The sequence below is a fragment of the Tenrec ecaudatus genome, chromosome 8, assembly GCF_050624435.1.
Source record: "Tenrec ecaudatus isolate mTenEca1 chromosome 8, mTenEca1.hap1, whole genome shotgun sequence".
In the NCBI taxonomy this organism is placed as follows: domain Eukaryota; kingdom Metazoa; phylum Chordata; class Mammalia; order Afrosoricida; family Tenrecidae; genus Tenrec; species Tenrec ecaudatus.
In genome coordinates this window covers 96144042-96169684 of record NC_134537.1, presented here as the reverse complement: position 1 = coordinate 96169684, position 25643 = coordinate 96144042, and the positions used below count along the sequence as shown (strand labels likewise).

At 45.8% G+C, this 25643-nt stretch overlaps 1 protein-coding gene across 2 annotated transcripts in view; it reads left to right on the top strand.

Annotated features, from left to right (window-relative positions):
* Window positions 1–18468, top strand: part of AP3M2 (adaptor related protein complex 3 subunit mu 2) — a 30790-nt gene extending 12322 nt beyond the window's left edge. For both annotated transcript variants that reach the window (XM_075556613.1, XM_075556612.1), the window contains exons 4-9: window positions 6950–7087; window positions 9779–9864; window positions 10159–10292; window positions 12207–12414; window positions 12669–12813; window positions 15765–18468. In XM_075556613.1, the coding sequence (XP_075412728.1) occupies window positions 6950–7087; window positions 9779–9864; window positions 10159–10292; window positions 12207–12414; window positions 12669–12813; window positions 15765–15865 (812 nt within the window). In that variant the 3' untranslated portion in view covers window positions 15866–18468. The remainder of the gene's footprint in view (window positions 1–6949; window positions 7088–9778; window positions 9865–10158; window positions 10293–12206; window positions 12415–12668; window positions 12814–15764) is intronic.
* Window positions 18469–25643: the final 7175 nt, after the last annotated feature.

The following is a 25643-nucleotide window of genomic DNA, read 5'->3' as shown; positions in this document are numbered from 1 at the left end:
CACTCTTGCAAACCTCCTCCCGACCCCCTGTGGATTTCCAGAGACTGCAACTGTTTATGGGAGCAGACAGCCAGGCTTTTCTTCTGCGCAGCTGCTGGCAGTTTCAAACTGCTGACCAGCCCAACTTGTAACCACCACACTGCCAGGGCTCCTGGCCTGCCCCTAGAGATGCAAATCAAACAATGAGATACCATCTCACACTTGCAATACTGATGTTGATAGAAGGAGGAGGTGGTGGTGGTGGTGAGGGCTTGTGGGGACTGAAATCTCATACATTGCTGGTGGGAACTTTAAAGTGGTACGACCATTACGGGGCATAGTATGACACTTCCTCAAAGTTGCAGTCCCATATGATCTCGTAGTCCTACTCCTGAGTACGTTTATATCCTAGAGAAATGTGAGCCATGACATGAGCAGACATATGCCTCACCATGTTCATCGCCGCATTATTGACAGTAGGAAAAAGATGAAAACAGCCCAAGTACCTATCAAGAGAAGACTGGGCAAACAAACTATGGTACAAACACACAATAGAACACAATGTACAGGAATAGCGGTGAGTCTGCTTAGCACCTCACAACTTGAATTAACCTGGAAGACAGCGCACTGAGTGAAATAAGTCAGTCCTATAAGAAATATTACACAAGGCCACTATTATGAAGAGTCAAGAATAGGCTTTTATACTAAAAGATCTATTCAGCGGTGTTTAGTAGAGGTGGAGAGAGAAGGGAGGGGAAGAATTCCATGTGTTAGGAGATAGACAAGACAACCACTAAGCCACCAGGGCTCCCTTGGGTCAAGGAGAAGGCAATCGGAAATACGGAGGCTGTGGTTGTTCGGTGCTGTGAGTCGGTTCGGATCCATAGCGACCCTCCACACAACAGGACACCCTGCCCGCTCCGGCACCGCTCTCACAATAGTTCCTGGGCCCGAGCCCGTAGTTGCAGCCCCTGCGCTCATCCACCTCTTTGAGGGCCTGCCTGTTCCCTGCCCGCTTTCCCAAGCATGCGCTTCTCCTCCAGGGACTGGTCTCTCCTGAACATATGCCCAAAGTCTGTAAGATGCTATCCTTGCCTCTAAGGAGCACTCTTGCCTTTCTTCTTCCAAGACCGATTTGTGTGTTCTTTCGACAGTCCCTGGTACTTTCAGTGTCCTTCTCCAGCACCACAAATCAAATGCATCTATTTTTCTTTGGTCTTCCTTATTCAATGTCCAAATTTCACTTGCAGATGAGACAATGGGAGAAACCATGGCTTGGGTCAGCTGCCCTTTAGTCCTCAAAGTAACGTCTTCACTTTTCAATACTCTAAAGAGTTAGCGTTGACTCAGAGGCAATGAGTTTGGTTTTGGTGGCTAGCTGGCTAATAACGGAAAGCAACTCTTCATGTATTTGTCAGCCACCTGAATGGCATGTTTCGTGAACGGTTTATTCATATCGTTTGCCCATTTTTTAATTGAGTTCTCTCCTTGTGGTTGAGGGGTTGTAGTTTTCTATACATCTCTGTGCATGTCTATGAAGTCAAGTTTGTTGCTTGTGTTCTTTAGGAGCCCTGGTGGTGAAGTGGTTACATGTTGGGCCGCTAACCGAAAGGTCAGCAGTTTGAAACTACCAGCTGCTTCTTGGGAGAAAGACAGGGCTTTCTATTCCCGTTAACAGCTATGATCTCAGAAAGAAAGGTAGCCTGCCACAATGTGGAAGCTATCAAACAATATCATTGCTATCATATGGAAGGAAAACTCTGCTGGAGATCACTGAACTGCAGTTGCGGCCGTACATTGACAAGGAGCTGCTAGAAATTCAAGTTGGATTCCGAAGAGGATGTGACCCAGGGATCTTCTTGCCAGTGTCAGATGATCTTGACTCATAACAGAGAACACAAGAAAGATGTCTGTGTTTGATTGATTTGGGAAAGGCATTCACCTGTGGAGAGCCTCACTAGGGATAGCATCGAAAACAATGGGAATTCTAGAACACGTCATTGTGCCCCATCACAACCTGTACACAGACCAAGAAGCAGGTATTGGACCCTGACAAGGGACTACTGTATGTGTGTCAGGGTTGTATGCCGAGCGGATCACTAGAAAAGCTGGACTAGATGAAGAGGAACCTGGCTTCGGGTTGGGAGAAGGCTTGGTAACCTGCGGCATGCAGATGACACAGACTTGCTTGCTGAAAGCAAGGAGGACTTGAAGCCCTTGATGATGAAGGTCACGGGTTTCAGACATCAATATGGCTTACAACCAATGTAAAGAAAGACAAATTCATCGCAACTGGACCAATAGACAGCATCATGATAACAGGAGAAAGGATTGAAGTTGTCCAAAATTCCATCTTGCTTGGAATCACAATCAATGCACATGGAAGCAGCAGTCAAGAGATTAAATGAACTATTGCAGTTGGAAAATCTATAACAAAAGACCTCTTTGAAACGTTGAAAAGCAAGGATGTCACTTTGTGGACTAAGGTGGGCCTGACCTAAGCTCTGGCATTTTCAGTTGTCTCATAGAAGTGTGCAGGCTGGGCCTTGAATAAGGAAGGCTGAAGAAGGGTCCATGTAATTGAGTGATGTGTTGGTGAAGCACATCTGAAGTACCAGGAACTGACGACAGAACCCATGAATCAGTCAAAGTGGCCGCAACAATGCTCCCACTTAGCAATCTTTGTGAGGATGATGCAGGACCAGGCCACGTGTCCTCCTATTGCCCAGAGAAAGGGTCGTGAGGAGTCAGTGCTGACTCGATGGCACCTATTAACAATACAATTCTTGTTTGGCGTTTCTTGTTTCAGGGTTTTATATAGCTCATCCCACTGCCTCCTGGCCTGTTTGGGTTTTGCTGATCAGTCATAGCTTTGTCTTTGGGTTTTGATTGCTTCCTCTCCTGGCGTGCCAGGTCACCAGAGTGGCCCTGTGCTGCTCGTTGGGTGGATCCCGGTGCTGGGGGTGGGCTTGTCAGAGCATTCCCACCCTGCTCAGTGCAGAGGCTTGGCAAGTGGGCAGGGCCATCAGAGTGGTCCAGTTGCTGGGGTGTCACTGGATGGGAGGGTGAGCTTGAGTGGGATGTGGCTGTTTCAGCAGGATCCCTAAAGCTGTTCCATGTCGCTGGAGGGGGTGGATCACTGGGCAGGGGATGCAGTTGGGTGCGTGGCGCCATTCTGGGGGGTTGGTTGATGGGCAGGTGTCACAGGCAGCCTGAGTCGGTGGCATAGCCGTGTCTGACTCAGTGGCGGCTCACCAGGCAGGGAACAGGGTTGGGCATGTGGGGAAGGGCACTGGAGTGGCTCCACATCAGACGGAATGTCACTGGCTGGGATCAAATTTGGATGGGCAGGGACTTGATCCTCTGATGCAGGCCTCCTCCAGTGTCCGTTACCTCTCTGAACAGCAGGAGTAGTGCAGACAAGGTGGGGAGAAAAAGGGAACCCAGGCTGTTCAGCTCAGCAGTCAGAGCTTTGGGATAGAGAGGTTCTCATGCCTCCCATCACCAGGACTGGGTAGGGAGACGGAGTGGGCTGCATACATTGCTGCGTGAGGTTGCCTGGGCACCTCCCACTGGCTGCATCAGAAACTAGGACCTGGTCCTGTTCAAGTGATGAGGGCTGGTGCTGCCAGCAATCTGGTCTCATAGGGAATCTGTTGGTTTGTGCACACCACCCAACTCTAATGGCCAGGAACTACTGTTCTTGTGTAGACCTGTGTCTAGATCTTAGATCTCTCCCTACTTTGTAGATCACAGGGTCCCTGGGATTCACCTCTTCCTTCCTGTGTTTTCCCTCTTTAGAGCTGAGTCATGTTTGCTCACCTTGGTATGTCTATTCAGTTGCTGTTTCTTATTGAGGATACTGGCAAGTTGCCCTCCTATGTGCCTTATCCAGAACCCCGGCTGTCTCTGTCTCAGGATGACCACACTGAGCCTGGCTGGCTGGCTGAGGGTCTCTGTTCCAGGTCCCTCCTTATTCAGTACGTCCATTCAATTTCTCATTTTGGTCAGTGTTTGATTAAAGTCTTTATCCTGCCTTCTGCTTTTCAGGCCTTCCGAATTGCCATCTGCATGTATTTTGCTTGACGTTTTAAATCTTGGCTGTCAAGGGTGCTGGGGGTTACCTAGTAAAGCTGCCATCTTGCCACTCCTAGTATTTCTTTCTGTAGGGGAAATATCAAGGGATTGGAAAGTGAGAATTGAATTTAAGTTGATTGTACTACTTCAAAATTTCAGTCTAGAACCTGTAAATTTGAAATATATATTTGTTTTTTGTTTGTTTGTTTTACTTAAGTTTTATTTTAAAAAATCATTTTATTAGAGGCTCTTACAGCTCTAATCACAATCCATACACACATCAATTGTGTAAAGCACATCTGTATATTCATTACCCTCATCATTCTCAAAACAGTTACTCTCCACCTAAGCCCCTGGCATTGCTCCTCATTTTCCCCCTCCTTCCCGGCTCCCCCTCCCTCATGAACCCTTGATAATTTATCAATTATTATTTTGTCATATCTTGCCCTGTCCGATGTCTCCCTTCACCCACTTTTCTGTTGTTCACCCCTCTAGGGAGGAGGTCACATGTAGATCCTTGTAATTGGTTCCCCCTTTCCAACCCACCCTCCTTCTACCCCCCGCCCCCCAGTATCACCACTCACACCACTGGTCCTGAAGGGATCATCCTCCCTAGATTCCCTGTGTTTCCAGTTCCTATCTGTACCAGTGTATATCCTCTGGTCTAGCCGGATTTGTAAGGTAGAATTGGGATCAGGATAGTGGGGAGAGGAAGAAGCATTTAGGAACTAGAGGAAAGTTGTATGTTTCATCATTACTACATTGCACCATGACTGGCTTTTCTCCTCCGTGAGACCCTTCGGTAAGGGGGTGTCCAGTGGCCTACAAATGAGCTTAGGGTTTCCACTCCGCACTTCCCCTTCACTCACTATGATAAGATGTTTTTTGTTCTGATGATGCCTGATACCTGATCTCTTCAATACCTCGTGATTGCATAGGTTGGTGTGCTTCTTCCATGTGGGCTTTGTTGCTTCTGAGCTAGATAGCCGCTTGTTTACCTTCAAACCTTTAAGACCCCAGCCGCTGTATCTTTTGATAGCCCGGCGCCATCAGCTTTCTTCACCACATTTGCTAATGCACCCACTTTGTCTTCAGTGGTTGTGTTGGGAAGGTGACCATCATAGAATGCCAATTTAATAGAAGAAAGTATTCTTGCATTGAGGGAATACTTGAGTGGAGGTCCAAAGTCCTTCTGCTACCTAAATACTAAACCTATAAAAATATGCACATAGATCTATTTCCCCATCCTGATATAGAAATATATTTGCATATGTACATGCCTTTATTTAGACCTCTATAAATGCCCTTTGCCTCCTAGCTCTTTCCTCTATTTTCTTTTACTTTCCTCTTGTCCCACGATCATGCCCAGTTTTCATTTGGGTTTCAGTAATTCCTCTTGGTTACATTACCCTTGATCACGCCCTGCCAGGCCTCCTACACCCTCCTCACCACCGATTTGGATCACTGGTTGTTGTCTTGTCCTTGGGTTTGTTAACACCACTACCTTTCCACGACCTCCCTCTATCCCATGTCCCCCCTGGAACTGTCAGTCCCGTTGTTTTCGCCTCAGATTGTTCCTCCAGCCTATCTTATTTAGACAGACCTGTGGAGATAATAACATGCACAAAAACAAGACAGAGCAAAAACAAGCAACAATATACAACAAAACAATGACAAAAACAAAAAACAAAGCAAAACAAAACACAACAAGAAAGAAAAGCTTGTAGTTAGTTCAAGGACTGTTTGTTAGCCTTTAGGAGTGTTTTCCAGTCCAGTCTGTTGGGGCACCATGCCCTGGCCCCAAAGCCCACTGTCAGTATTCCTGGGGACCTCGCTGCTCCATTCCCTTGCTGTTCTGTTGCACCCCTTAGTGTTTTGCCTTGGTGTGGCGGGATCAGATCGGGCACATTTCCCACACTGTCTCCAGTGTTGTCCCCTGTAGGACTGTGGGTCAGTGAGGGACGTCATGTCTCATCGACTGGCTGCTCTAATCAGGACCATCATCCTTACGGCCTGGTTGGCCAGGTTGTGCTCCACTTTCTCCTCCTCCCCCTTCATCTGCTCCCATGTGCTCCGATCAGATATGTCCCTCTCCCAGAGCTGCAGATTCAGTGCTGTCCTTTGAGATAAATTCTTCTGGGGGGAGGGGCAGGTGTAGTAGTTGGATCTCAAACCTCTCCACTGGTTCCCTACTCCACGCCGGCATGTTGCATTCACACCTTGCAGCACTGGGTTGAAGTCTGGTCCCACTTTCCCTGTGGAGATATAAACAATACCCTCCCCTTGGGTGGGTTAGTGCCTTGTGCCCCACTACCCATGAAATAAATATTTGTATTCTATTGGGGAGCGGCAAGTCCAGAAATTCATTAACAACCCTCATGGGCAGGGGAATATTTAATTTGTATTCATTCCCTAAATTTCGGTGTAGTGTGAAAAAATGTCACGTCAAAGGATGTCTTTTAATTTGTAGGGTGAACATACCTCAGAAGACACTTTTTGAGTTGGGATACTCTTTTTACCCATGACATTTTTATATCAGTATGTAGATTCCCATCCCTACTGAAAGCCAATCCATTATTCAAACTGCAAGCAATTGTGGAATTTGAGAAACTCAGTTCAGGTTACGTTACAAAACAAACTATGATAGCGGTTTCTCAGGTAACTGTTCTCTTTCCCAAGCCTTTTCCCTGCTTGAAGAACCAGACCAGATGGCGGCAAGGGGTTTTTCAGTAAGCTAAGCTACCCCCTGTGGAACCTGGGAAAATTCTCATCTTCTCTCTGAGAAATTAATTCTTCAACTGAGTGCATCAGTACTGGGAGCGTAGAGGCTTCGAGGCTCAGGTTATTCGAATGAACTTGGAATTAGAGTGTAAAATGATACTCATTTTCACAGGTAGCACCAATGTGGGTGACCAGCTTCCCACTGGGCAGCTGTCAGTGGTGCCTTGGCGACGGACCGGGGTGAAATATACCAACAATGAGGCCTATTTTGATGTGATTGAAGAGATTGATGCCATCATTGATAAATCAGGTGTGTGCTTTAAATCTATTCTTGGAGCTATGGCAATAAAGAGAGACTCATGTAATGTGTGCTAGTCCCAGAATTATCTCATTCAAGGTCACTCATTTTAATGTAGTAACTACTGTGTCAAGGACTATGGCAGGTACTGGGAATAAATTGGAATATTAAGAAGCAGACCACTGTTTGCCTCATGTTTACTTGTTTTATTGATCTTATTTTCTTGGATGCAGAAGTGGAGATAACAAAAAAAATAAGTTAGGACCTGTTGATTGGATTTCCATTTTGAAAGTGTTTTACCCCTGGTTCTGATGGCAGAACTAACATTGTAATCAATAAAATTAGAGGGCCTCTTTACTACCTATTCTGAATTAAGTTCTATAGAATAAGGATTTCTATTTACGTGAAGTACCTGTATACTCGAGTATAAACCGAGTTTTTCAGCACATTTTTAATGAAGTTTTTTTGGTAAAATTCGGTGCCTCGGCTGATATTTGGGTCAGCTTATACTCGAGTATATAGGTAACTCATTTATTCAAAAATATCCATTAAAACCTGTTACAGGTACGGTGCTGGATAGCGGTCATTTGATGATGACTAATCTATGGTCGTGGGAAGCCTACTAAGCATCAGTGAGCGAGGAGAGAGGTGCCCGTCCATCTTGAGCAAAGATCAAGAGAGGTGGCAGTGGTTATCCTTCCTCAGCAGGCAGTACACAGTTACTAAGTGCTACATGGGCTGGGGATAAAGTGTTGGCAGACACTCCCAGATGACAAACTGCTGCGGGAGTTAAAGTCGTTTGCTCTGACAGGATGGTGGTGCCTAGAAAGAGCGCAATAAGTGATGGCGCTTGCTAACTAAGGAGGCATGTTGCTTTTCTAATTAGTCAAAAACAAAAACACCCACAAAACCCCAGGAAATAACCCAATGTCCACCAACGATAGGATAAGTAAATATTGATACGTTCATATGAGTAACCCAAAAGGAACGACTGACTAACCCAACAGCATGGATGGCTTTTACAATGTTGAGCAAGAGGACCCAGATGCCAGGTACTATATAGAGTGATTAAGTTTCAATGAAGACAGGCATGCGTAATCTGAAGTGATAGCAATCAGGAGGTGGGTCCCCTGGGTCAAAGCAAAGGGAGCGTGCCAGGATACTGAAGGGAGTCCGAAAGGAGTCCACACCTTGCTCTGGGTGACATTTACTTAGGTCTGTCGTAGTTTAGGAATATTTTAAAGCCTGGAGACTTTATCTCACACGTGTGGGCGTGTTATCAGGAGGGGCTGGTCCTCAGTGTGGTAAAGTGGTGCGTCAGTGAACAAGAGGCAGGACCTGATTGATACAGTGACTGTAAGAACAGACCTCCACATCGCATTGGCTGCGAGGATGACACAGGACCAGGCACCTGATACCAACAACATCGTATTTTGAAGTATTCTTAAGGTTTCTGTATTTCCTTGACATTTCACCTTAAAGACAAAGTAACATAAACTAACAAACACAACACAGGATGGAAGAGCACCGAATGCCATGAAGGGGAGTTGGCAATTGAGGGGTGAGACTAGACTTGCAGTTCAGAACTGTCGTTACGGCGAAGAAGGGTAGGACTAAAGGCCAAGAGCGCAGTTCGGAGGCTGGTGGAAGTCACGCACAGAATACAGATGTCTGTCTAGCAGTGAGGGTGGAGGGGAAAAGAGAGCTTTGAGAGGCCACACAAACATTTTTTATAAAAGGAATTGATCCCTTGATATGGGGACTTCTGTTTCTGCCTTGTAGGTGTTGCCATGGTGTGAGAAACAGGAGAAAGCCCAGGAAGTCAGGCGATGGAGTCACTCCTGGACACGTGGTGTTTGGGGTGCCCCAGTAGCACCCAAGTGGAGATAGATGCCCATTAGGCAGGAGCAAGTTTGAACTGAACAGAAGATCGGGAGAGAAATTTCCATAATTGAAAGTTGAACCATTGGGAAACAGGTAGAGTGACTCAGGAAAAGCGTGTAGGAAAAAGAGAAGTCAGAACCGGGAAAAGCAAACAAACATGTATTTAAAAGACGGGCGAAGACAAGAGAAGCCTCTGCTAGATCCTGAAGGACAGGAGGTAGAAGCTGAAGTAAACCAGAAGAGCTCAGGCAGAGTGGTCAGCACTGGGCAGTGCAATGGGGAAGGTCCTCCAGGATAGAGACCAAAAGTAGCCATTCTGCTTCACAGGAAAGCCGATTGGTGACATTAGGGAGAGCAGTTGCTTAACCACTGGGTAAGGTAACAATGTGCTGATGCCAGATGGAAAACTCCTTTAGGAGTTAGTAACTGTGTCCTGTTGCTAACCTAACTTGCTGTTAGGATTTAGTAACTGTGTCATGTTGCTAACCTAACTGGCTGTTAGGAGTTAGTAACTGTGTCCTGTTGCTAACCTAACTAGCCGTTAGGAGTTAGTAACTGTGTCCTGTTGCTAACCTAACTAGCTGTTAGGAGTTGGTAACTGTGTCATAAATTAGTCTATTCCCAGGCTTTCCTGGTAATGTCTCATACTTGATATGTGGTTGCAGAGGTGATAAGTGGTCGGTTGCAAGGATGGACAGAAGGAAGGTAGAGAGAAGAAAGGCAATAAGTGAATTGGGAAGAAAGAGAGGGAACTCGTAGGAAGAACAGAGGAGCATTCGATCATGTCCTGACCACGTGGGTGGTTTATTTTTGTCTCAGGTTCCACAGTCACAGCGGAGATCCAGGGGGTGATTGACGCATGTGTCAAGCTGACTGGGATGCCGGACCTCACACTCTCGTTCATGGTAAAGCCCAAGGCCAGCCACTGAGTGTGTGGAGCGGGAGATTCAATACTTCTGAAAGACAGAGTCCAGAGAATGGAGTAAAACAAGAATCCATTATTAAGGACAGCCTCAAAGCTTCTATCAGGCTTTGATTTTCTATCAATAACAAGAATTTGTGTTTGTGTGTGAGAGAATGTTCAATACAGAACGGCAGAATGTGTGTATGCGTGAATAAAAACAGCATTTACATGACTTTCCCGAAGAAGTACGTGTTTAATTTTCTTTGTCTCTGTTTCCTTTGCTTGGTAACGGTAGAACCCAAGGTTGTTGGATGACGTCAGCTTCCATCCCTGTGTTCGTTTCAAGCGCTGGGAGTCGGAGCGTATCCTTTCATTCATCCCTCCTGATGGAAACTTTCGCCTGCTCTCCTACCATGTCAGTGCACAGAAGTAAGCAGCCTGAGAATGAAGGGTGGAGTCTGTGTGTTCGATGTATTCCTGGAAACTGCCCTCCAGTGGGTTAAGAGCGAAGGCTCTGGAGCTAGACTAGCTGGGTTCATCTTCCAGTGAGCTGCTTAGCTTCTCTGTGACTGCGTTCTTCTGTGTAAATCAAAACTACTCAAAGTATCTTGTTGTAAGGAGTAGACAAAAACATTGAAATAGTACTTATCAAAAACTAAGTGCTTATAAGTCTGCTACTCTTTTTTGTAAATGTCTAAACAAAAACCGCTAGCCTATCGGTGTGCCATACTGTGATGGCTAGCTTGTTGCTGTACTGCTGGCGGGTGGGCCAGATACCAGCAGGGTCACCTTGTGGATGGGTTTCAGCAGAGCTTCCAGACTAAGACAGACTAGGAAGAAGGAGGAAGCACGGTATGCTTCTGAGAACTTAGCCACAGGAAACCATATGAAGAGCAGAGCAGAGCAGTGGTTGATAGAGTGCTGGGAGAGGAACCCTCCGGGTGGAAGGTACTCCGATAGGACTGGAGAGGAGCCGCTCCCCCCAAAGAGACGGACCTTAAAACTGACCAACGAAATGACATAGAAAGGGCAAGACTGGGTACCTTCATTGCTAATGTGGCACGCCTCGAAAAGAAACCGCTGCGAACACCCATTCGTAAATGGAATGTGGACTGCACGAAGCGTAAACCTGGGAGATTGGGGAGCCGTACAAAATGACTGCTGGCCCAGTGCCCTGCAAGGCAGCGCGGTCCGCTCATCAGATTATTTCAGCCCTTTGGGCTGGTTTGGGGGCCGGGAGGCCTCTGGAGAGGTACTCTTGGTAGATTTTTCTCGAAGGCCACAGGATAATCATCCCAGCGGTGTTTTAGGAAGACGTTTTAAGAAAATTTAAAACTGCATTGGCGATGTAAGTAGGGTGAGGGAACATGAGAGAGGAACTTCTTTTTACAGGGCAGCAAGCACTGTCCTGTAAGAATTTTGTTGGGAAACTGGACCTGTCCAGCCTAAAGTCCTAACCTTGCCCAGGGAGACTTCTTTTTGTTCCCCAGACTCCCAAGGGTGTTTAAAAGGAACATGATCTGAGTCCCTTCAGGATGCCAAAACCGCTCTTGTGGCATGGCACAAATTGAAGAGTGCACAGTTCTTTTGGGGGAAAGGTTGGAGAGATGGAAGTACTGCCTTCAGAATGATGTACCGTATAGACTTGTATATAAGCTGAGTTTTCCTGCGCATTTTTAATGCAGTTTTGGTGGTAAAATTAGGTGCCTCGGCTGATATTTGGGTTGGCTTATACTTGAGTATATACGGTAAATTTCCATCCGTGTTTCTCAAAGTAGTCGGTACCACCCCCTGAGGGGGTGCTGGCTTGACCCAGAGGGGGCTACAAAAGCAGATACCTCTACTACATCCTGGCCTAGAGTCTGTATACAAACATTTTTGATTGCCAGGGGGATGCTGAGTAAAAATTTTTTTTTTTTCCTGAAAAGGATGCAGGTGGCCAACTGTGGCCTAGTTGGAGGACTTGTTGAGAAACAATGGCTTCACCATCTGATATGTTTGTTTAATAACGGTGCTTATGAAATTGTAGCAGTACTTTACCCCACTTAAAGTGACACCTTATTGTTCTCACTGCCTCCCTCACAGTAAATGTAGTATACTCTTTGATTTTTTGGGTATTATTCAGTCATTGGAAGAGTTGGTTCAGTCCACTAGACAACAGCTTGCAAAAAGGGAAAAGAAGGATGGCTGGGCGTTTTCTTTTTCGCTCATTAGAGTAAAGAAGTCAGTGAGGGAGCAGAGGCTGCCGGAGAGCTGAGGGCAGGTGGGAGCATGATGTAAAAGGGGGATACTGACGGTTGGCAGGCCGCTAATGAAAGGGGTTTTTGTTTCCTTTCCTTCCAGTCTGGTTGCAATCCCAGTGTACGTCAAACATAACATCAGTTTCCGGGACAGCAGTTCCCTTGGACGCTTTGAAATAACGGTGGGACCCAAGCAGACGATGGGCAAGGCCATAGAAGGAGTGATTGTCACCAGCCAGATGCCCAAAGGGGTCCTGAATATGAGCCTGACTCCATCTCAGGGGGTGCATACGTTTGACCCAGTTACAAAGGTAGGGGTGAGCAGGGAGTTTCGAACTGCTGATCTTGAAGGCAGGAGCTCGTCACACAGACCTTAAACCTCCTTTGAAAGGCGAGGCCAGCTAAAGGGGCAGTGTGGACTCCTTCGAGTTGACGTGGCAACAGATGGTTTTCTTTAGTTGTTACTGTCAGCAGATGCCCTTGAGTCTAGAGCTTAGCTGTTTTGAAAGAAGGAGTCTATTTATTGTATTGGAAGGACAACTTCTTCTTTATTTTGTCTCTGAAGATGCTGTCTTGGGATGTAGGAAAAATAAATCCCCAAAAGCTACCAAGTTTGAAGGGGACCATGAGTCTTCAGGCTGGAGCTTCCAAGCCAGATGAGAACCCCACCATTAACCTGCAGTTTAAGATCCAGCAGCTGGCCATCTCTGGTAAGTGACTGACAGCCCCGGTGACTGAGGCAAACACGGTGATGGCTTTCTGCCATGTGGCACGGACATCAGGAGGTCCTCTGGCAGCTCCCTGTGTGTGGAGGGTTGGTTCCATTGCCGTTAGTTGCTGTCAGGTTGGCACCGATTCACGTCGACCGTATGTATGACAGAACAAAACATTGCCTGGTCCCATGTCATCTTCATGATCATTAGTGTGTTTGAGTCAGTGCCTGCACCTGTTGGGTCACTCCTTCTCACTCTGAGGCCATCTCCTAAGATGAATTAACGTGGTTTTATTACCTGACGTGCTTGCTATGGATAACAAAAACTTTCTCAGCACATTTTTTGGGGGAAGGTTACCATCCTTGTTTTGAAGTTTGCCCAAGTGACCAGAATAAACCTGACAGGGACACAAATGAGAAAGAAAGAGTATTGGTAGGCAAGAGCGTTAACGGGCTGTTGGGTCATCCCCAGGGTGTCAATTTAAGGTTCCGAAGGTTTCCAGTAAGGGGATGCTGAGCTGGTCACTTAGACTAATTTGTCTTCTCTCACATTTGCCTTTATCATGATTTGGGGGCATGTGGGGCTATCCAGATCAAGCCACTATAGCCTGCACTTAATCTTAGGATAATAGTAGTAATAATAAAGAGCTATTGAGAATTTACTATGTGCTGGGTACTATTTTAGGAGCCATGGTGGCGTAGTGGGTTATGCGCTGCACTGCTGCTAACGGTGAGGTCAGCAGTTCTAGACCACTAGCTGCTCTGCAGGAAAAAGATGAGGCTTTCTACTCCCATAAAGAGTTCCAGTCTCGGAAGCCCACAGGGGAAGTTGTACCCTGTTCTGTAGGGTCCCTTTGAGTCACCATGGACTTGATGGTAGTGAGATACTACTTTAGCCTTTTTAAAAAATGTATTTGCTTAGTTCATCTTCCCAATAATCTTGTGAAGCATATAGGAGATAACTTTAAAATTTATTTTTTCTTCTTTTTGTTTTTTTATTATTTTTTTAATGTGAAAATAACTTTAGTTTTATATGCAATTTCCATTTTTCTTTTCCCTTGTACCTGGTCTGAATCCATTTAGATTTTAACTTAAAGTACTTAATAAACTATAAAGCTCAGTATCATATAAAATTTTTCTTAATAGCGTGAGAGTACTTGCAAAGCACTCATTTGTTCATGATGCTTTTAATTATCTACACAATTTTAATGTATTATTCTATTACTTATTTATTAACTTGTTTTTCTACTAGTTTTCTAGGGTTGGTCTAACAGAAATACCAAGTAGGTGGCTAAAGAGTTACAGTCTTGGAAACTCACAGGGGAGAACCCTGTCCTTTAGAGTTGTGATGAGTCAGCATCAACTTGATGGTAGTGAGTTTGGTTTTCTGGTAGGTCAGGAGTTCAGATCCACATATTGTCTGGGAAGTGTTTTCCTCTGGAGTCCTTTCTTGTCTCTCCCAGCTTCTGAGGGTCTCCCGCAGGCATTTCTTGGCATGAAGACGATCTTCACATTGTTATCCATCCTCTGGCTTTCACTGTGTCACTTCTCCTTTTATTCATGAGACCATCACTCAGACTGGATTAAGATCCATATGATTCCAGTATGACCTCAAACCAACTTAACTGATAAGGTTCTCAAAGGTCCTGTTTTCAAACAAGGTCATGTTCCCAAGCACAATGAGTTTGAGTTTCTATAATCTTCACAACTGGACCAATAGACAACATCATGGCAAACACAGGCAATATTGAAGTTGTCAGTGGTTCCATTCTACTTGTTCAGTCTACAAATCAACACCCTGGAAATAACATTCAAGAAATCAAGAGACATATTGCATCGGACAAACCTGCTACAAAACACTCCTGGCAAGTATTAAAAGCAAAGTGTCACTTTGACACTAAGCTGTGCCTAACTTAAGCCATGGTGTTTTTAGTCACCTCATCGGCATGTCAAAGGTGGCCCATGAGGAAGGAAGGAAGGAAGGAAGGAAGGAAGGAAGGAAGGAAGGAAGGAAGACCCAAGAAGAACTGATGCCTTGAGTTGTGGTATTGATGAAGAATACGACTATACCATGACCTGCTGAAGAACGTCTTGTAAGAAGTACAGAAGCCTCTTAGTGAGAATGCCTCTTAGAGGCAAGGATGGTGAGGCGTCATCTCACAGACTTTGGGCATGTTGCCAGCAGGGACCAGTCCTTGGAGATGGTCATCTTGCTTGGCAAAGTAGAAGGTCAATGAAAAAGAGGCAGATCCTCGATGAGCTGATTGATACAGTGGCGCCAATGATGGCGAGAACACACAGCATTCTGTTGTTTGTAGGGTCACCGGGAGGCAGCACCCACCGGAAGGGATGGCACCTAACCACAACAGCCATAGCCACAGCAATATGATCCATCCACTCATGGCTATTAATGTAGTTCATTCATGAGAACAATGTACGGTGGTCTGAATTTTCTCTTACCTGTGCTTAATTCTGCATATAATGTCCTGCCCTTTCCACTTCAGTAACAAACTTCATTATGGGGTGGTTTTTTTGTTGGAACAATTTTTTTTGTCAGTGTATATACTATGAGTGAAATACTAGCTATTTTTATATAAATCATAGGCTCCCAAACTTATTTGGCCTACCACACCCTTTTTACGAGAAAAAAATTACTCAGTGCCCCCTGGCAATTAAAAACATTTGTACTGTAGCCCACAGTGCTGGATAAAGTATAGGTAACTGCTTTTCAGCCCCTGTTTTGTCCTAGCAGCCCCCACCCCAGGAGATGGGATCACCTACTTTGGGGGTCACTGTTAAAAATGATACAAGTAAGTGAAGCTCAATTTCTGGTTCATTTTAACAGCAGTCTCTAGCCCATTGTTGTCTTCAAATTGAAAAGAATTTCAACCATCAATCCTACCTGTTTCTTTTGACTAATATTCATGTCTTATCCGTCCTTCATTTCAGGACTCAAAGTGAATCGGCTGGATATGTATGGAGAAAAGTACAAACCCTTTAAAGGCATAAAATATATGACCAAAGCCGGAAAATTCCAAGTTCGAACCTGAAGGGAGAATTTTACAGAAGGAAACGTTATGAACATTTGCTCATGTCTTCTTTGTCTAAAAGTGAAAAAAATAATCCAACCTGTTCTCCTCGGTCAGTCCCCCCGGCCCCACCCGCTCCCTGTTTTCCTTAGCCTGCAGTGCCATGGAACCAAGCAAGGGGGCAGAGGGTCACCAGGGAGAGCTGCGCAGAGCGCCAACACGATCAACAGCAGCTCGGGCTTCCAAGGAGAGGGGGTCGACGGAGGGCAGAGATGGCATCACATGCAACTATTGTTTGATGGCTGCCATAGAGAAGGACCAGCATTTGTTACCTGCTTGGCTTTAATGATCTAAAGCCAGTGAACGATTTCTCTGCTGCTGGTTTTTAAAGGTGGAAAGAAAGATTACGTGAAGGAGGTGAAAGTCAAAAGAAAGCCAAATTAATCGAAGATTAATGGGGGAGCCCAGGGGGAAAGAGTATTAAAGACGTATGCAAGGTTAGTAAGAGTGATGCCGTCCACACTGAGGAGGGCTGAAAGGACTAGCGTTGAGTGACTCCTGTACTCTCACCTAGGAAAAGCATCTGTATGTCTAGAAACGAACTGGAACCTTAAGTTTGAATCCACCGTGGACATAGAAAGCCCCAGTAGAATCACATGACCCCTTGAAGACAACACCTGACAGGCTCTCAGATATGAAATGCTGCTTGTCTGTAGCACATAATCTACCATCTCCAACGAGAAGCCCCTCCCCCCGCCTTCTCTCTGGTGGTGGTTGCCTGGAACTCCTATCCCCAAGTCATCCTCATGTTACTCCCACAATTCACCAGCCTTTTTATTGTTAGCTGATCCTCCTATGAGATTGTCTTAAATTAAAACAAATAAAACCTTTTAGGGAAAACCAGTTCCATACCCCCTGGGACAGCCAGACTCTGTGCAGGGCGGTACAGCTGGCCAGCTTACTCCGTGTTGTGGGCCAGGACTACGTGTTCCCGAGTGTTTGTGAGCACTGCCCTGATACCAGTCTTCCAGTCTGAAACTGTTCTGTCGGCGGCCCCCGGGGGGCAAGCGTGCTTAGCATCGAGGACACGAGTGATCCTTGAGGCTGTACAGAAACCACCAAGAGTTGTTTGTTTGGGGTTCTATAGTAAATCCCTTCCCAATAGCTGCCAGCCTGTTTTTATTCTAAGATCAAAATATCTACCAGATCTTTGAAAAAGATGAATGCCGCTGGAAGGTGGGCAGTGCTGAGTAACCAAGGAACACCGCACCTCAAGGGAAGCTGCGGCCTTTCCCTGCATCGTTGCTCTTCTGGTTCGTGTGTCTCTTCCCCATTTCAATATTTACGTAAAAGACACGCTTCTGAGGTTTGTCTGCTTCAGCACAACATAAATGTACTCTGCTTTGTGCATGATGAAAAATGAACACACACACCCTCTGAACCTCAGAATTGTTCTGTTTCCAAACACTTGCGCACATTGGCTCCTCGCTCACCTTCCTGTTTACTGCATTTGTTTGTGCTGCAGAGTAATGTTGCTTTGTGGTTTTTGTATGGGATAAACGGTCTGTGTACAACCAGATGTTTCTGTGCTCTCATTCCAATATTTGTTCTGGCTGCTTTGGCCTCTATGCACACACCTACTGTGGGAGGGCCCGGGCACCCCACCAGAGGAGTAGATCATGCTTGGTAAAGTAGAAGGTTGCCCCCAAAAGAAAGACCCTCCATGAGGTGAATTGACATGGAGCCTGCAAGAATGAGCTCAAACAGCAATGATTGTGAGGCTGACACAGGACCAAGTGTGTTTTGCTGTGTTTTACACGGAGCCACTGTTGAGTCGGGACTGCCTTGGTGGGACCTACCGCCCCCCGCCCCCGACCACCACCACTGCCACCGTCTCTGTTAGTACATCCCAGAACACCTGGGATCGCTTCTTCCAAGGCTCTGAAGTTTAAGGTTCCCCAAGTCCCAGGAAACAGTCCGTTTGTCCATAAACAGCATAGTTTGTAAGTCCAGCAGTTTTGTGTCCGACGGGGTCATTGGAGGGTACCATTGTGTCACCCCAGCAGAATGGCAACACAGACCGGCCCTAGAATCAGAAACCTCTCCCCGTTGTTTGCATCCTCCCCCCAGTCACTGAGGGAGAGTTATAAAGATTACAAATCAGTCGGTTCCAACTCAGCAGCTGTATGTATACCTGACTCACAGCACCTATGACAACAGGAAACGTCGTCTGGTCCTGCCCCACCCTCACAATCGTTCTTATATTTGAACCCATTGTTTCAACCACTACTTCGATCCATCTTGTTGGGGGCAAGTCTCTCCTGACAACATGTCCAGGGTTCAAGAGATGCAATCTCACCATCCTTGTCTCTGCAGGGCATTCTGGCTGTACTTCTTCCAAGACAGATTGTTTGTTCTTTTGGCAGTCCATGGTACTTTAAATATTTTTCGCTAGCACCATAATTCAAATGCATCTATTCTTCAGTCTTCTTTAATCAGTGCCCAACTTTCACAAGCATATTGAAAATACCCTGGATTAGGTCAGGCCCACGTTAGTCCTCAATGTGTCATCTTTGTTTTTCAAGACATTAAAGAGGTCTGTGCAGCAGGTTTACCCAATACAATGCGTCGTTTGATCTTTTAACTGCTGTTTACATGAACATTGATTGTGGATCCCAATAAGATGATGTCCTTGATGGTTCCCCCCTCCCCCCCTCAGTTTACCGTGATGTCACCTACTTACTGGTTCAGTTGTGAGAATTGGGCTGTCTTCACCTTGAGTCGTAATCCATATGGAAGGGTGCCGTCCTTGATCTTCAGCAGGTCCCTTAAGTCCTCCTTGCATATGGAAGATTGTTACTAAACCTCCTTCTAATTCTGATACAGCATTCTTCTTCATAGAATCCAACCTCGCAGATTATGTGCTCAGCATACAGATTGAGTAAATATGAGAAGATGTAATCCTGATGCACACCTTTCCTGATTTTAAACCATGCAGTATACCTTTGCTCTGTTCACACAACTGCCTCTTGATTCATGCACAGGTTCCACATGACTACTATTAAGCATTCTGAAGGCTTTCCACAATGTGTTAGGTCCACATAGTCAAATGCCTTGGCACAGTCAATGATACACAAGTGAGCATCTTTCTGGTATTACCCGCTTTCAGCCTAGATCCATCTGATACCAACAATGATATCCCTGGGTCCATGTCCTCTTTTGAGCCCGTCCTGAACCTCTGGAATCCTACTCTTGTCAATGTACTACTGCAGCTATTTAAAAAAAAAAACAGTTTTATTGGCATATAAGTGACACACCATACAATTCAATAGTTCAATCATATTAAAAAGTTGTACAGGCATCACCACAATTTTAAGATGCTACACCTATTGTTACATAATCTTCAGCAAAAACTTACTTGTATGCGATAATAATGATACTTTGAGCATTCTTTTGGGTCCCCTTTCTTGGGAATGGGTGCAAGTGTGGATCTCTTCCTGTCAGTTGGCCAGGTAGCTGTCGTCCAGATTTCCTGGCATAGATAGTGAGTGCTTCCAGTGCTTCATCAGCTTGTTGGTATCCCATCAACTCCTAGAGCTTTGGCGCTAATGCTTTCAGTGCTCCGGGGACTTCCTCTTTCAGCACCATTGGGCCTTGCTCATATACTACCTCCGGAAATGGTGGGCTGTTGATTCTTTCTTTTTGGCCCAGTGACTCTTATTTTTTCCATCTTCTGGTGCTTCCTCCATTGTTCACTATTTGCACAGAGGATCTGTCAATAGTGCAACTTGAAGTTTGAGTTTTTTTCTTGAGTTCTTTCAGTTTAAAACATGCTGAGCCAGACAGGCCTGGAACTATCTAAAGGTTTTTTGGTTTGTTTCTTTTTCTTCTTGCTTTTGAAAATGTCTGTCTATATAGGACAGGCAGGATGAACAATCTCAAGGATAAAACAATGGGGCTGATAGTTCTGGAGGGACATGGGAGAGGAAGGGCAGGGGAAAGAGAGGAGGAGCCAACAAACTCAGGAACAAGGGAACAACAAGAGATCTAAAATTGATGGGGAGGAAGGCATAGAATACCTGGGGGGTTTGATAAAGTGCAATATAAAGGAATTACGGACAGCCTAATGAACAGGACAGGAGGAAAGTAAAAGGAAATAGAGAAAAGAAGTAGGAGGCAAAAGACATAGATATATGTAGATATATTAATAAATAATGATAGGGTTATAGGTCTATGCACATATATTTATATGTTAACTATTAAGATAGCAGGTGGACATTGGGTCTCTATTCACATCCTCCCTCAATGCAAGAACACTTTGTTCTAATAACCCAGCATTCTGTGATGCTCACCTTCTTGACATGACCTCTGAAGACAAAATGGGTGCATAAGCAAATGTGGTGAAGACAGCTGATGGTGCCTGGCTATTAATATACTTTCATTCATCACATGTAACTCCTCTGCAAACTTCCTAGCACCTTTGAGCACACGCTTTTTTCTCAAAATCCATCATGGTCTGTCCCAGTATGATCATGACATCTTTCCAGGCTAATCATAGGCTAGGGTGAGGTGCTGGAAGTGTTCTATGCACTCTTCGGGTTTGTTAGAGTAACTGCCCAAGTCACTTTTAATTTGCTTGAGTTCAATCAGAGTAAAAGGCTTGTAAATTGCTTGGGGACCAAGCTCCCCTACTGCCTCTACTACAGGTAGAATACTCTGGGCTGCTTCAGGGTTGAGGCAACAGTTTCCCTCTTGTCCAGGGTCCCTCAGGGGGTCCTGGGTGCACTGGGAATAAAGATCCCTGTTCTTCCTTAAAAGGAAGAATGCTCTAATATATGGCATCTCCCACCACTTCTCCATCGTCCACAGAAATGTTCTAGGTGTTGCAAGATTGGAAGGGAAAGTGTACCATTGACTGGCCAGGATTCCCCCTCCTCTAAAAGATACTGTGGCCAAATAGAATTGCAAAGCGTAATCAGCTTCTGTTTGTCCAGCTTTTCCAGATAAAATATTTCCCAACTGAACAGGATGTATCCGAGGGGGCAATTCCTGGGTATCGAGCTGGTGTGTCCCATCTGGAAGGCAATAACACGAAGGTTATCGAGAGCTTGATGGCTCAAGGTCAGATAACCGCAGATTCTGTGCCCACGTCTGGAGTGTCGTGAATCTGAGGCCTTAGGCAGGTGCCCCTGCCCAAGGGAGGAGGAGTCAGAGACCAGTCGCGACATTTTGGTCCGACCGCCTTCTAGATCACAAGCTACGGTGGCCATTGCATGGCATGGCACCACGGCCTTCAAAGACACCTGCTGGCAGGAGCAGACTTCCAAATCTCTGAAGGGACAGGGACGTCTATCCAGCAGCTCGGGAACCTCTAAAGAATCGGAATTTTTGGCTGGAGCATCCTGGTGGTGGAGCTGTGTTAAGAGCTGTCCCAGAAAGTTCCGGAGGCAAGATCATTGGAAGGCCAAAGTTAACAGTTACTCGGCTCGGCTTCCAAATGCTTTGAGCCTAGGCCTGGGCAACGGAAGACCAGGCTGTATCAAGGAACAAACCCACACAGGTAGAACACCAACGCAGCTTGTTTGGAAGACCATGGGAAGCTGAAAGGGAAAAGAGGGGGAAAGGGGAACATTTGGCTCCGGGACTAGAGCAGGGGCTAGCTCCTGGAAGTGGAGGAGGGGCTAGCTAACCAGGCACCGCCCCCCCCCCAGGTTGGAGCGGTGGGCGCCATCTTGGCAGGGTCACGTGCCCCGTTGACCCGTAGCAAAAATGGCGGACACAGGTGGCGCCATGCTGCCATGGCGTGGCGACTCACGTGGTGCGGAAAATGGCAGCCACCACTTGCGGCCTAGAGCATGGGGCAATTGATATGCAAAGAAGTTTGGGGAATGGCCTGCCACCCACAGCGTCCCAGCCTCCTCCCAGCAATCCAGCCTGGGGAAGACTTGCAAACTCCCAAGAAGGAGAGCACAGAGAGACAGACGTAAAATCCTGAACACCAAAAGGAGGAGAGGGGTACGAGAATACAGTACTGATGTCTTCATGGGTCGCCTTGGGGAGCCATCCATCTCCCAGACTTTGCCGGAGCAGTTCACCCTGACTCCTTCCCGGTTACATGCCATCTTGTACATCCGAGTCACACAGCACCACTTTAAAAAAGACCTCTCTCCCTCTGGGCTCCTGCCTTTTCAAGGATTTCAGGGGGAAGCGTGGTGGATGACCCCAGATCGACCCCACTGGCTGAATTGCAATCACCTGGCCCAGGTGGGCTGATCCAGGTTTAACGCCCACCCATGCCCACCACGGGAAAACCTAGGCCTTTGTTCTCGTGCTTGGCTCTGGGGCATGTGTCAATGGACATCCCATCCCTGCCTATCTGCCTAACAATATCATCCTGTAGCTCAGCAGGTCTCTGTCAGGGTCCCTGGTGTCAAATATGTTCTCGAAATTCAGCTGGGAGACATCCAAGTTGTGTGTTGGCTCTCGTGGCCTTGCTTTTGTTTTCTTTGGCTTCAATCTAACCTGATACATGAGCATTTGATGCTCTGTCCCAGTAAGCCCCTGGCCCAGTTTGACCTTCTCCAACATGTGTTCCCATAGATGCGGCAGTCTGATCTCTCTGTTTGCCATCTGGAGAATTCCCATGTCTATAGACACCATTTGTGTTGTTTTAAAACAGATTTTGCGACAAAGTCGTTGGTCTTCCAAAAGTCTGTCATGTGGCCTCTGGCTTCGCTTCAGTGCCCCAAGTCTGTATTTTCCAAATACTGTTACTTCCTGTTTGTTTTGAACTTTGCCATCAGAATCACCCATAATTCACCAGCATCTTGATTGCATGTTTAATCACTTTCAGATGGAAAACGGTGGTACAATTCTTTAATTTCTTCATCTCTAGCTATACCAGATGGTCATAGATCTGAATAATAGTTGTTTGGATTGGATTTCTTTTAAGATGGACAGATATAATCCTACCACAGACAGCACTGCACCTCAAGATTGAACTTGATATGTTCTTTTTGACGATGAAGGCAGCCCCATACCTACTGATTGTTTCATTCCCAGCACGGTCCACTATGGTCTTCCAATTCAAATGCACCATACCAGTCCATTGCAGCTCATTTTTTATGTATTCTGTTTTATTTTTTTATAGCTTCCAATTTTTGTAAATTCATACTTCATACATCCAAAATTCTGACTACTAGTTGATGTTTCCAGTTGTTTCTTCTCATTCTGAGGCGTGCCCCATCAGCGAAGGAAGGTCCTGAACACTTGACCTCACAGGTTTCACTCCCGTGCCATCTCAGTGGACCCCGCTTTGAGGAGGCAGTTCTTCCTCAGTCATGGTTTGAGTGCATCTTCTGGCTCTGTCTCTGACGGCGTTCTGTTTTGCAGGAGGTTTTTTGTATCCGTCCGTAAGGTTTTCAGTGGCGAATTCCGCTTTCCTTCTTCGTAGTCTGTTTTTAATCTGGAAGCCTTGCTGAAATCTGTTCATTTTGGGTGACCTTGCGGACATTTGAAATACCAGTGACGTAGCCTCCAGCATCAGAACAGCACACGAGCCAACACAGTACGACAAACTGACAGCCAAGTCCCTGAGTAGGAATGGAGCATCTTGGAATGAAAATCAGGAGTAACTCTCACAGCACCTGCACAGCAAACTCCGGAGCACAGGAAACAACATGGCTGCCACTGAATGGGGTGTTCGTTAGCCTAAGTTGTGCAGGGTTATCTCAGGAGAACTCTTTAGCATGACGTGTGTAATGTGTGGAAGTACCTTCTCTCTTTAACTCATAATAAAGGTGAGTTTGGCCCGTCCTCATGTCCAAGGTGTTTTGTGATTAGGGACCAACAGTGCTTTGCCATGGAAAAGTGAATTGATAAGCTCAGGAGGTTCTTACTTGTGTCCTCGTCAACCAGATTCTTCATGTCAAGTATATATATTTCACGATGAAAAGTTAACAGACAAAACCTATACACACACACACATACAGTAACTTTGTATTGTGAATGAGGTGATGGTTTACAGAGCAGATCACACTTTTACATTCAACAATTCATACACATTTTCTGACTCAACCTACCCCCTGGCAATCCCCTGGAGGTCCCACCATGTAGCCTCTTTCCTCCTCCTGTGTGTTGCTTCCCTTCCTCCTCCTCTTCTAAAATACTTGGGTCAATGCTACCCTTTTGATTTGTTTCGATTGATTTTTATTATTAATCATTTTATTGGGGGGCTCTTGCAAATCTTATGACAATCCATCATTCCACTGTGTTGGGCACTCAGTGTATGTGTTAAGTGATTGTCTCATCATCGTGGAGAAGGAGGGGTGGTGGTCTGCATTCCTTCCATTTTAAGGTTGTGAAAAGAGAGCTCCGGATCCAGTAAGATCATTCTCTGCGCTTTAACAGCTGCTGCTGTCCTTTCGAGTGCTGATCCATTCGCTTGGCTTATTCTCAGGCTGGTTCATTTAGGTGTGAGGGCTCTTCAAGGTATGAGGCATTCTTTGAAGCTGAATTCTCTTGAAAGATCCGTCATTGGGCATCTGGCTAAAGTGCAGATATACGATGATTATCACATATATATCTCCTGTATCTGTACTCATTTTCTTCAGTGAACCACACATGGCCATGAAGAGATTTCCGCTCATGAACCACGAATGTTTTGTGCTTATCAATCCTGCATCTTTGCTTTCTAAGTTGCTGCTCCCTTTCCTGCCGCACCAACTGCCTTTGAGTGTGTATCAGAGTTTTCAATGCCTGCTTTCTCAGGAGATTGCCAAGACGTTTGCCCAAGGTACATCTGGATGAACTTGAACCACCAACCTTTCGGTTATCTAGAAAGTGTGTTTGTACTTCTCAGCACTCCTATCTTTCCACCTTGGTCCTTATTAGTATTTCTTACCTTTTTTTAAGATTGAGAATTTAATCCTTTTAATATATAAACCGTTTTGTAAGTTTTAATCCAGACATCATCTAATGGACCAATTCATGTCCAAATATTTCATTTCCTTTGGTCCGGATCCAATCGTGACTCAGCTAGGAAAATCTTATAGCATGTGTACTTCCCTCTATGGCCAGTAGGTGGTGACTCACTGCCAACAATGAGACTTAAAATTTTGTAATTGTTAAAACTAAAAGAAAATGTCTTTCCTTTGAGACGAGAGACGTCTCCCAAGAGCCTAAGTCCTGAGAATTCTGAGATTCTTTCACGTTAGAAGTTAAATGTGGAGACAAAGTTCATGACCCGTTTTTGGTACGTGGCACCACACGGTTGGAGTTTAGGAAGTTCGTAGTTTGTCGCATGAGTCTTCCTAGGTTTTTCCCTGTGAGGAAGACTCATAGATGGCTTAGAAATCTTTCTTGTCCTCTGGATCGGTTAGCATCTATTCTATATACTAGCTGGGGATCGTAAGGAGTACATCATGCCTTTTCCCCTGACTTGTTCTGGATTACTGTCTCCTGAATTTTCTTAGCTCATGTTGGGTCAGGATGTGTTGCCCTTAGAGCACATGTCAGTTTGGTTCAGATCAGTCCCAGGCCTGGGGCTCTGCCCGGGACGCAGTCCATGACCTCCTCCCCCGGGGTTACCCTCTTTATCCAGCCTGGTTTCCAGGACTCCACTCAGGAATGTGGGGACTCTCTCGACTTCGAGTTTCCTTCCCAGGAGGTCTCCCCCGCTTCAGTTAGTTTCCTTAACTGTCTGAAGAAAAACACTCATCCTGCCAGGGGCACATAAGCGGACTGGATTCCTGCCAGAGAGGCCGGTGCCATGCCTTCTTGTCCATCGCCCGGTTTGGGC